The 12138-nt window shown below is 38.1% G+C and overlaps 4 protein-coding genes across 9 annotated transcripts in view; 1 reads left to right on the forward strand and 3 right to left on the reverse strand.

Moving 5' to 3' along the window:
* Positions 1–4877: 4877 nt before the first annotated feature.
* On the reverse strand, positions 4878–5807 carry LOC108574179. 4 transcript variants are annotated; one of them, XM_017936710.1, is made up of 2 exons: positions 5658–5807; positions 4878–5349 (listed from the first exon to the last, which is right to left on the reverse strand). In XM_017936710.1, the coding sequence occupies exon 2, from the start codon at positions 5346–5348 to the stop codon at positions 5031–5033; it is 318 nt and encodes a 105-aa protein (XP_017792199.1). In that variant the 5' UTR covers position 5349; positions 5658–5807; the 3' UTR covers positions 4878–5030. The 4 variants fall into 4 exon arrangements, with proteins under 4 accessions (XP_017792199.1, XP_017792201.1, XP_017792200.1 ...); XM_017936712.1 differs by lacking the exon at positions 5658–5807 and adding an exon at positions 5548–5630; XM_017936711.1 differs by lacking the exon at positions 5658–5807 and adding an exon at positions 5520–5609.
* Positions 5808–6695: 888 nt separating this feature from the next.
* LOC108574191 (cytoplasmic tRNA 2-thiolation protein 2) lies at positions 6696–8438 on the reverse strand. The gene is made up of 3 exons (XM_017936726.1): positions 8369–8438; positions 7947–8263; positions 6696–7816 (listed from the first exon to the last, which is right to left on the reverse strand). The coding sequence occupies exons 1-3, from the start codon at positions 8434–8436 to the stop codon at positions 6696–6698; spliced, it is 1506 nt and encodes a 501-aa protein (XP_017792215.1). The 5' UTR covers positions 8437–8438.
* Positions 8439–8504: 66 nt separating this feature from the next.
* On the forward strand, positions 8505–9952 carry LOC108574193 (39S ribosomal protein L40, mitochondrial). Of its 3 annotated transcripts, XM_017936729.1 has the most exons (6): positions 8505–8575; positions 8812–8974; positions 9075–9161; positions 9242–9409; positions 9513–9714; positions 9792–9952. In XM_017936729.1, the coding sequence occupies exons 2-6, from the start codon at positions 8937–8939 to the stop codon at positions 9909–9911; spliced, it is 615 nt and encodes a 204-aa protein (XP_017792218.1). In that variant the 5' UTR covers positions 8505–8575; positions 8812–8936; the 3' UTR covers positions 9912–9952. The 3 variants fall into 3 exon arrangements, with proteins under 3 accessions (XP_017792218.1, XP_017792217.1, XP_017792219.1); XM_017936728.1 differs by lacking the exon at positions 8505–8575 and having other exon boundaries at positions 8701–8974; XM_017936730.1 differs by lacking the exon at positions 8505–8575 and having other exon boundaries at positions 8701–8974; positions 9078–9161.
* A 332-nt stretch (positions 9953–10284) lies between these two features.
* LOC108574192 overlaps positions 10285–12138 on the reverse strand; it is an 8020-nt gene continuing 6166 nt past the window's right edge. Inside the window, exons 2-4 of the mRNA XM_017936727.1 lie at positions 11584–11646; positions 11053–11470; positions 10285–10815 (exon numbers count right to left, since the gene is read on the reverse strand). Coding sequence (XP_017792216.1) covers positions 10302–10815; positions 11053–11470; positions 11584–11646 — 995 coding nt within the window. The 3' untranslated portion in view covers positions 10285–10301. The remainder of the gene's footprint in view (positions 10816–11052; positions 11471–11583; positions 11647–12138) is intronic.

Genomic DNA, 12138 nt, shown 5'->3' on the forward strand with positions numbered 1-12138 from the left:
CTCTCTCTCTCTCTCACCTCTCTCGATTCGCCGAAATTCGCCAAATTTCAAATCAATTTGTCACTTGCTACACATCGATCCTTAGATGGACGCCGTCGCGCATTCATCGATGGTCGAGAGCTTCGAATTTTCGACACGCAAAGGAACATCGATTCAAGAGGAGAGAGAGACAAGAACATTCCTCATAGGTCAACGAGCATAGAACGATTTTAGATACGGCCTTTGGGTTGTACCTCGTTCGTGCCTCGCGCGTCGCCGCATGTCTCTTCGCAACTATTTCGTCCAAATTGTAATCCTCTTCTAACGTACTTATGTACACACGCACGCAGGCACGCTCGCACGCACGCACGCACGCACGCACGCACGCACAATTGTCAATAAATTCGAAATGCATTTTTACACCTTCTTTTTCCGTTCTTTCGGCATTCAACATACCTATCCTCCTCTTCTTCGACCTCTTCTAACAATATATCGCACGACTTTAAGCAGCAAAGAAAAATTCAAGATCAATCAAATATCTACATATACGTTACAGTACAATCCGAGTAGAGTAAACAACAACGAATCTCTCCTCAGATATTCCTTGATTTTATCGACGCGCGACATAGAAAGATTTCTCCGAGCGGAGATCAATGAGACTTTATATACAACACTTCACACGATGTCGTGTATTCCACCCACGACGCGATAGCCCCTATGCTCTCTCGCGACGTTTCGATACGATAACCTCAAACGGAACGTAAATAACTACTGAAAGGAAAGAAGGGCTAGCTAAAAATTACGGTGATGCTGCCGAATGATAGTGTTATGAATGAGTTCGTTGCTGGAGCAATTACATGTGAAAATCTGGATCGTACTCTGCCGTTACCATTGGAAAAAAAAAAAAAAACTACGTCAAAGCTTACCTACATGAAAGCTACGTTCAAGTGATCGATTGAAATCCAAGGTTTTTCATGAAAAAAAGCATCGTCGCACCTTTGCCACCGATCAACATCATTTCTCTCTCGATAATTAGCTTTTAAATGAGATTAAGTGAAATGCGATATTTTCCTGTAGATTTGTTTGCCCGGTATCGCCGGTGCTGCTCGGTTATAGGCATATCAAAAAGTCTCGGAAGTTATCGAAAGCAACCGAGAAGCGACGAGTAGTACGAATGGTTGTACTACTATCGGTTATGTAACAAGGCAAAGATACTATGCCACACAAAACGACGCTTCACCATCGCTTTACACGACATATGTACGCACACACGCGCGCGCGTTTTACTTTATCCTCCATGCACTCTTTTCGTTATTTTTCTTCTTGCTATTACGCTTGTGCACGCAGCGGCCAACACACCTACCATCAACAATGACCTACCATCTTTTCTCCTTTGCTAATCTCGTAATACGCCCAATGTTCACATACCAGAGAATGATTGAAACAACGCCGCGATTATTCCGAATAGCGTAAATTTCATTATTAGATAGAAGAATGCTATCGCTAACCTTTAAGCTTTGCCAACCTCCCTCCAAGTATCTTTAGTTTCTTCTTTTATTTCAAATTAACCATTTCAATCCATCTCTTCTCCGTAATCGTGTCCAGCTTCTTTCATTACCCGTTATTTATTCGTTAGACACTCTTAATAACAACGTTCCACTACTGCTGCCAATCTTTCTACCGTCATATTTCAAAACTATTATACCTTCTTTCCAATTATCTACCTACTTCAAATACACAGTCAGTCAGAGCTTATTTGAAATTAGGAGAAAAATTGACAAGGTGTCAATTATCTATGTATTTATAATATACATATACACGTTAGAATCCAGACTAACTAACGGAAAGAAATACAGCACAATAATTATTGCTTCCATAGGAATCGGTATTACTTCGGTTACCCATACTATTACTAGTACATAGTACCATTATTACTATTATTAGACGCGTTACACAATACTCTCGCGTCTTCTCAAACGAGTTTCGCTGGCCAATGACCAAAGCTAGATAACGTCGTGTATCGCGACCCATTTACCGAGTTGCTAATCTCGAACTCTAATCCGAACTTGATTTTCCCTTGGTTCTACCACTTCGAAATTTTCACTATTCCTCTAGCATTAACATTCGGTTCATAAACACTGCCTTCGTAATCCATACCTACATACATATTTATGCAGGTACCTAATTACTTACGTTACATTACGTTACGTTACGTAACTTTACATTACCGCGCGCCCGCGCGCACGTGCTTGCAGGCACAGGCACCACACGCGCGTGCGTGCGTGCGCACAATGTGCTACGTTTTTCAACAAATAAACTCCAATGTAAATAACATTACAATCGATTCACAAAATTTTATCCCACACTTGCCACATAATCAACCTATTATTACAAAGAAATTATCCTTCTTTATTCTTTTCTTCCAAATTCCTACTCTCTTCTATAATATCCTTCAGAGTATTCATAATGCACTACATTGCTATTTTAATATTTACCAATAAGCACAAGTTTCTCTCTACGCTCTCTTTCCATTCTTTTCTTCCACATTTTCGTTTCGCGTGTTACGCAACAGTAGACACATCGTGTCATAAAAATACTCCGTTCTTATCCATACTTATAACTGCTTTATACTTTTGCTGCCTAAGGAAAACATCGTTTCAATTCTTAAAAGTACTTCGTTACAAATTTTCTTCTTGTCAAATGCCAGTTAGGTATATGCATACGTAATATGTAGGTACAACCATGTGTGTGCATGCACGTGAAAACTTGAACATGCTCTTTACAGCGGCTTTCAAATCCCTCGGTTCTTCTTACAATCTTTACTGTAGCAAAACAGAGGAAAGCAATCCAGAATTTCTATTCAGAATTCTTCGAAAATAAAATATAGATTAAAGTAATATCAAATGAAAATTCAAAACTGAAATTATTCCTTCTTATACCAAGTCCACTTCCTTGACAATCACGTGAACACGTCTAAGTACGTGTATATATACGCTGTGTGCGCATCCCCCAGTCCCCGTATAATTTCTAGTTCGTAATACAAATGAAAATTTCCCAATTCAATTTCCTTTTTTCCCAATTACCATTTGATGAGAAAGTTATTTTAGAGAAAAGCCTGTTCATCGGCAGCTTGACGAATAGAGAGTACGCGTGAACATTTTTTCCCAATAATAGGTGCAAACCGTATTGAACAAGAAACAAAGGCATACAGCAATCAGTGGTCGTGATAAATAAGCGCGCGTAAACATATTCGTATACATACGATAAGTGCGCGTGCACGCGAAACGAACGAGTAGTCAGACAGACAGACAGCATACAGCATACAAACCAACCGACCGATCGACCGTCAGACAGACAGACGAGCCAGGCAGGCAAGCATGGAAGGCACGACGGAAAAAGCAGAATGACAGTTGGTAATTATAACGAAGAGCGGATTCCGTGGGGTAACACTGGTGAGCCCCGTGGAAGCAACCAAGTCCGCGCCGTGGCGCGCCACCACGTGCCTGACTAGCTAGCTGGTTCGCTGACTGCGTGCTAGGGCTCGGTAACCACACGCTGTAGCGTTCTAAATGATGGCGTCTCGTAATATAATTTTTAACGTACTACGAATAAGAAATTTCATTCGACACAAATCGATGAATTTCGTATTATGTAATCACTACCGGCTCCTTATTTTCTAAGCTTATAAGATTCGTCAATTGACTTACACTTACCGATACGATGGTCCATAGCGAAGAAATCAAGGTAGATGTTACGTGCACGCGGTGTAGTTAACGTCCTCGTGGACTTCAAATGATAATTCGTCGACACACTCGGTCAACTCTCTGTTAAACAGAAAAGAACGAAACTCTGTTAGGGAACACAAGCGCACTATTCGGTTGCGATTAAAAATCATGTCGCGTTTAAAATATAACCACACTAAAATATAGAATCAATCACGAAAAAGGAAACGGAAAAAAATCGACGAAATTTATCCAACAATTCACGTGGAGGCGCGTGCATTATCGCGATGGAAAAAATGTATGATCGTACGACACACTAGTTAACTCCATTTTTGCCGGTCATTCAGTTCGAATACACCAACGATGAATGACAAACAACACCAAAAAATACGCTTTTCCTCTCCATACCGTTCAACAGTTAACACGCCGCGTGTCTAGCGGTTTCTTTCCTTCTCACGTTTTCTTCTCCGGCTAACTGATTCGACGTTCGACAACTCACCGGCGTATCTCTGCGTAGTTTCTCTACGTTTCTTTCACTCACACCGTCCTTTTTTCACCCAATTACTTCTCGTTACGCTTAATTTCTTCTTCTCTATGACAGATAAACACTACGAATGCGGCGGGTTCTCGTAGCGTGTGCGCCAGCGTCAGTAAGATTGACAGTCGGCGCTGATGACAGACAGGTGCGCCCGCCTTCCGGCCTAACAAGTCGGCAACCTACCGTCCTGCTTACGTATCTTTCTCTGTTCGCTCGCATACCCACCGCCTGCCCGCTTGCCCGTCTGCCCGTCAAGTCCCTTCGCGTTACGTTACTCCGTTCATTCTCTCTTTTAACATTTTCCTGCCATCTAGTGACGCTATACCTGAAATACGTCCAAATACTCCCTGCCTAATTATGCCCATTTTTTCCCCCCATTATTTCAAACACAAAAACTACATCGTTTTAAAGTTATTTCAAATCGCTTTCAAATCATTCACTATACCGTAATCGAAAGTAAATTCATCGGTGGTAAATGTAATATGCAAATTTATTTCCTTTACAAAACCGTTTAATCAACACAACATAAGGCTAATCGTCAGCCCAAACAACAACATTAATGGGGTAGAATGCTAAAAAGATATGGGAATAAAGTAGAAAATGAGAAACGAACGATTCATTTTTTTATTTTACTTTCATTTTTATATTATTCTATATCGTGTACCATTATTCACTTTTCGCATATTTATGCATTTTAACATAGACCACATATTTCACACACCTAATACATGTATACAATATATATGTGTATATCGTATGTTACTTTTATAGGGCAAATGTATTTCGTCTAATCACACATATGGGAAGAACATCAAATATGGTATCGGCTTCTTGTTACGCTCTCTTTCTCCACTCTCTATCTGACGTTCGTATTCACCATTCATTATTTCTGATCTATGCATTCGCTTTGGTGCAGATAACCATTCCTGCAAATCGTCAATATACGCTTTGCATTCATCTTGTGCTTTGGTATATCCATATGCCTGAATGCATCGAGCTAAGTCAATCTCAAAATTTTTGCATTCTTCGTTAGCTTGCGTATGAGGACGACCAAATCTGATATATTTAGTAATGATAGAACCCACTAGAGGGTCTCTGCTACGGGACATTCTAAAAAATACCAAAAACAAGTTAATACAGTATTATAAACGTTATTATAAAATATTACAACTAACTTTTTTCTTATAATATCATTATATATAGAGCGAAAGCGAATAAACAGTAATTCTTAAATAAGTATGATACTACATATACTTTTTTGTTAAATATATATGTAATACATTTGAATAAGCCAGTTGTTACACGCACTCTACATTAACTTAACCTTTCTACGTAACAGTTTTTTTATACGACACTTTTTATTACATTCTGAACTGAATGTCATAGATAAGACATGCTACACAATAACTTACGCATACCTAATGCGTATGCACACAAAAGACTGATTATATTTAGAAAGATCGTAGAATTTCCAAGTAAGCGAAATAATATTTCCCTAACGGTATCGCTGCGTAACCAAGCAGTATCGACCGACTACTGTGGCGGCGTCTACCGCGACCCGCTAAAGCAAAAAGCGTGTTCGTTTCCGGGATATCGACGAACGTCGGAAGTGATAGGTGTGCGCCGTAGGGAACTCCAGCGCCACCTTTTCTTAGCGTCTGTTGCAGGAGTAGTAGCGGCCGTAGGACAGTCAGTCGAGCGGAAGCAGTCGAAGGGTGAAGAGTGTTTGTGACGCAGGAGATAGAAGATTTTGTAATATATATAAAATTCGGTTGTTAATAATTGTAAAGAATATATTTTTGTCAAATATATTTTATTCGTCACGATCCCGTGTGGTAAAACAGGCGACCTAAGGAAAGACGTCCTAATCCTACTTCCCGCGTGGGCCGGTAATACAGAACACGTCTGTAGCAATCCGCTACATTGAAATTTACCTGTCCCTGTCTATTCCTATTGCATTCCTTGTCTGACACTCGCCACTATTGTTTTCCTTGTCTACCCCTGTTCATTTCCTTGTCCAACTCATTTCTGTATTGCTAAACGTGTACTTATTTATGTACTTAAATATCTATTAAGTGCTTCCTCGACGAGTTATCTATCCTTCCTAGTAAGCACGAAAAATAACAAATGCCAAGTGTTCTTGATTTCAAATCCTACCCCACTAATAACGCAGTGATATAATACCAGTCCTAATCGATACAGTAGGATGATGGTAACGGGGTATATGTACTACTCTTTAAGAAAATAAATGTATCGCATATCATTATGCATATGTACTTGTGATTGTTTTTAAAATATGTGCTTATTAATAATAAACACCGAGTAAACCTTATATCCTATATTGTATCAGTGTTATGCAATAATACTCATACAAGGTATCTCTGTAAGGAGCAACTCAAGTACTATTTCTCGTTATTATTCTTAGGCATCCTTTTTATTTAGATTTTATTTATAACTTACAATAAAAAATCTTTTATCTCTTTTCGTAAACATGCAATTTGTAGTTTTTTCTCGATCGCGGTAAGAATAAAATTAGGTAAGGTGGTGCACATTTGTTTTGAATCCAAGAAAATTAGCCTGCAACTATAACAAAGGTATTTTTCAATTTTTGATTGCTCCTTAGGGGAATCACAAGCAATACTATGACACTGACACGTTTTCCTCTTTAGTGTATTTCTAGTTTTAATTTGTGCACTGTCCGTCTGTTCACAAATGTTCAAAGAATCTAGAATTGCATCTGACGAAGGAACTGTAATTGTAGAAATGAATTTAGAAAACAATTTTGCCTGCACCATTGAAAGCTGTTCTTCCGATGGTAAACGTGATTCTAAATTTAATTCACAGAGTATACAAATGTTATTAACGTTAGTATCAGCATCGGTATTGGCATCGGTACTAGCATCGATACCCATATTAATGTTTACACTATTGAGTTCATCGATCTTTGTTGCCAATTTTTCACTAGTACGATATATCGTAGACACAGTGCCATAAAATTCCGAGTCTAATTGATGAACAAAACCTCTTGCGATATTTCGTATGGAAAGGGGAAAAGAAAAGTTGGATTTTTGAGAATTAAGAACGGGACAGAGTTTAAAAGAATCGAGGTATGCGATTACTTCATCTCCTGTAAAATCTCTGAGTGGTCTGAGTAGCATCACATCTGCGTGTCGTACATCGGAGAAAGCAACATTAAATGGCAATTGAGAACCTCTTCCAGTTGACACATCTCCAAGAACTTTTATAGCAAGATCAACAGATGTATCGGCAATGAAAACTTTATTGCAATTAAGCTTACGAGCTGCAGATACAAGTAGTTTACGTTTTAATTGCCTCAATAATTCATCCTTTGCTGTATCATTTTCCAAGGTATCAAAAGTTTCAGCCAGTACAGTATCCTCAATAGCGATGCTCATTTGTGGTACACTTACAGACTGTATATCTTCATATATAACATCGGTTAAACATTTTGTCAAAGGTACAACATACATTGTCGAACGTAGACGTTCAGCTTCTTTGGCTAACGCATTTCTAACGAATTCCCTTTCTTCTACAGTATGTCCTTTCACCATACCATCTGTATCAACAGAGACAACAGAGTGTGAAAAATGTAACAGATGTACGCTGTTCTTTTTTTACTTTTCAAGTGAAAGTGAAATAAAAGTGCAGAAATTTAATATTAATAGTAAAAAATGTAATCAACTTACCATCTATGTAAAGAACTTTACACTGTAATCGAAGTTTCTTGGAAATTGATTCGTATGCATCACTTGAAACAAGATGAACAAGTGCAGTTGAATTTGCTTTCCCCGAATGGGCAATAAGTATCGAGTCATTTGGTCGCACTAACTTGGATTTACCGAGAGTCGCCTTGAACTTATGCATCAACATAGTTAAAAAGCACATTCTGCAATACTGATTTTTATTTCTCAAAACAAGTTGAACTTGTTGATATCGACATTTTTTGCACAAGGGATTAGTATTAGATGTGCGTGTGGAGTCGGTAACACAAGATGCTACTTTTCTACAAAAGATTAAGCATAGTATAAATGGGAAATCATAGGGTAAGGGTAACCATAATTTAACGTTGACAACGTTCATAAAATTACACACATGGCGAAACACTTACGCATTTTTGCTTATTTCTTCTATTTGAAAAGTGTCGTCGTCGTATTCAGACGTGCCCAATGTACACATTTTGTTCTGGTTGCTTATCCGTAATCAGAAACGGATTCTAATTAAATACGCTGGATTTTGTCGAAGCAACTATCGTTCCTATTTCATTCGAAACAACAAACAGAACTAAAAAAAAACAACCGAGAGAATTGTAAGATAAGTAAGAGTACTACTTGTGTATTACTCGAATATATTTCTTGAAATTATATATTGGAAATGTTTCTTTTTTGTTTTTCGACTATGTCCAATGATTAATTATATCACTGTTTCGTTGGTACGCTTGAATTAATTTAACACGGTTGTTATTGCTACCGATTATCAATTGACGTTCATTACTGTCATTACTTTATTTGTAAATGTAATCTTTTTATAAATCATTTAACATTACGACTTTAGAGATATTGCACGTCCCCCGTTTTACTCTGGTATCGTATCAAAAACGAAAATTCGTCTGAGAGGTTATACACGCGAGGAGCGAGTGTATATAGGCGAGCAAAGGCGAGCAATTAGAGTTTCTAAGGATGATCGGTGTATTAATCATAGCGAATGCTGTTTTTCGGTAATCATTACCAAATGAACGCTTATTTTTCAATAGTTATTACCAATACTTATCGTAGATAGTAGTAGCTTGTTTTATTCATGATCGTTTATCGATACAGCAGGTCCTGTATATGTTCAGTTAGCAATTTACGGAATGTGTCCACCTACACACATCCATTGTGTTTTCGAACGACCGAAACACTTTTGTAAGTAGCTAGTAAATTTCGTTTCGTAAATTTCTTTTTAGGCATATAGTTATTATAGTTGATTATTATATCTATTTTAGAGGAGAACCACTTAAAAAGAAGAAGAAACTTGATCCTGCCATTGTTAGGGTCAGAGAAGAAAGGAAGAGAAGGAAATTGGAGAAAAGAATCCGGGTTTTGGAAAAACATTCTGGTTACATGAAGCCGATTTTCGAGATCAATACACTGCCTGAACTAATTGAGAAAGAGTGCGTAGTAATGATGAGACAATGAACGCCGCATGGGGTATATTTGCTACACAATGTATAGTTACTTACTTAATGTATCTACGCTGGAACAATTACCTTTTAGGAATAGAAGCTGTCATTTGACGGTACCGCTATCAGAAGAGGAAATCAAGAGAAGATACTTGTTAGAAAGGGAGTGGTCCAAGTATAAGCAGAACCAATGGTCGAAGAATCTACACGTTATAAAATCTATGACTGTTTCACAAGAAATAGCATTGAAAGAACTAAAGGCTGTCTCGAAACAGCTTTACAAGAAAGCAGTTGCAGTATGTATAGATATGCGCAGCGTGGTAGCCGTTGACGAAGAAAATGTGAAATAAAAAGCGTATTATTGTTGTTTCAGTTTGATAACTTATGTTTGCCATATAACGCAGTTGGACCAGCGCATACTCCACCAATAAACAATTACGATAGTCCTGACGGCGAATACACGGAAACCACTATTAAATACCCAGGCGAATAGCTGCATAAAAGTGTAAGAGAACGACTGGATGATCGTAAGAAATATCTCGTGTAAAGGGTGACAGGATGTAAGGAGCATAAAAGCAATACTTGTTTGAAACAATTGTACATATTTAATTGCTACTAATTTTCATCATTTTCATCATTGTTTCCATCTGATAATGGATTTCTTCTAAATGATACGTTTTATAATATACGTTTATACGTTGATACGTATATTATACGTTTTTATAATAGATATAATAAACAGGACATAAAGTGTTAATATTCGTGTATACGATAATATATCGTACAAGATATATACATAATACATTACAAGATCGAGTGACGAGGTTAAAAAAATCAAATGTTTATGGAGGCGGGAGTAATGTAATCGTAACAATGTAGGCAGCTAACGGGTCATAGATACGGATTCAAATGTTAATTCTGTTTTGCAAATGGGACAAGTTTCGCTGGTTTTTAGACACTGGCGTAAACAATCAGCATGAAAGAGATGACAACAGGGTGTTATTCTGGCCTTGATCATATTACAAAGACAAATAGCGCAAATATCGTCGAATCGTTGAATTTCTTCAGGCGTTGCCCTTCTATAACGATTCAACATTTCACGTTCAAGTTTCAACGCGGGGCCAGATTCTCGCAAGAGATCTCTTAACTTTAGATAAACGTTCAAGTAAATGGCGATTAGTAAAAATCTCCAGGATGCTACCGGTACTAGTATTAAGACAAATAAAGCTGAAACGCTAATGATAAACGACTTTAATATCACCGGGGCATAAAGTTCTTCGAGGTTTTCGAATACCTCCAAGCGAAGAAACTTCAACATCGAGGGGAACATCTGGACGAAAACTTTTTCCGTTGCCGAATAATATATCCACGTTGTCATCGTGTAAATTGTCGACGGTCTGCAACACAGTAGAGTAACATATTGCATATGTATACGTACATGTCTATGTATTATATATGTATTTACATATGTATATCGTTCAATTAAACGTTCCGTGTAATACGTATTTATGTTCTGCTGCCGTTTCGTTTGTCTTCTTTTTTCCTACCCGTTCTCTCTCTCTCTCTCTCTCTCTCTCTCTCTCTCTCTCCCTCTCTCTCTCTCTCTCTAACTATACGATCGGATTGTTACTCACTTGTAATGTTCGAGCCCTTGCTCCAAACCGAAAACAACAAGCGTAAATGTTAACGTTACGATAAAGGTGATGGCTTTAGTCCATTCGAGAACAATTTTCGTAGCAGACATAGCTAAATGTTTAATCTTGGACCTTTCCGTGAGAGTCACATACGGTGACCAATCTTCCTTCTCGATTAATTCCTTGATGTAGCTAATGCAATAAGTAATCACGTTGTAAAACATCAGCGTGTAAAGACAGGTCATTTTTGGTTCTGACAAGAAGATGCGATCAGCCAGCATTAGAAATACAATTTGATTCGTCATCATAGAGATATTCTTCATCTGAAGAAAAAGGGTCTCTGCTCGATCGATTGGCTGGTAAAGTCGTGTCAGGAGTGCGCTTAACTGTTGCCAAATCATCTCGTCAGTGGTAATACCTTAACACAAAAAGATAATCGTAACAGTCGAAAAGTGAATATATATATAATGTACCGCTTTACACACGCACTCTCTCTCTCTCTCCCCCTCTCCCTCTCCTTTTCCACTCTACCTGTGCCTCTGCCGCTGTCTCGGCCTCGGCCACGGCGGTCTCTGCTTAGGTCTCCTACCCCTTCTGTTTACGTAGGTATGATAAGTAAATAAGTAATACATATTTATGTATAGAATTCGGAAATGAACAAGTAGGAATACTACTACTACTAATAATAATAATAGTGTTGGAAATGGTGAAAGACGAAAGGATAAAGATGGTAGAGAGTATTTAGGTATAGATATACAGTATGCTGTTGACAGGTACATTAGACATCGATAACGTTCGAACGAGCATCCGATTTGAAGAATTTGTTATCGGAGCGTAACAAGTGGAAATAACCGCAAGCGTAAATGAATGACCGCTCCGCTATGTTTTTCGTAACGTTGAACCAGGAAAATTTACATATTAATAGATGTCCGTCAGGAGAATCCACGTAAACAGGAGTAGACGTGTCTAGAAGGACATTCAGGACGACATGAGGGATAATTAGGGCGAGAAGCAAGGATTTCGCATAGCAACCGAGATCATCTGTTAGGGAGAAACGATAATAGATATGTACATCGACTATTAGAT

This window comes from Habropoda laboriosa, unplaced genomic scaffold (assembly GCF_001263275.1).
Source record: "Habropoda laboriosa isolate 0110345459 unplaced genomic scaffold, ASM126327v1 scaffold222, whole genome shotgun sequence".
In the NCBI taxonomy this organism is placed as follows: Eukaryota; Metazoa; Arthropoda; class Insecta; order Hymenoptera; family Apidae; genus Habropoda; species Habropoda laboriosa.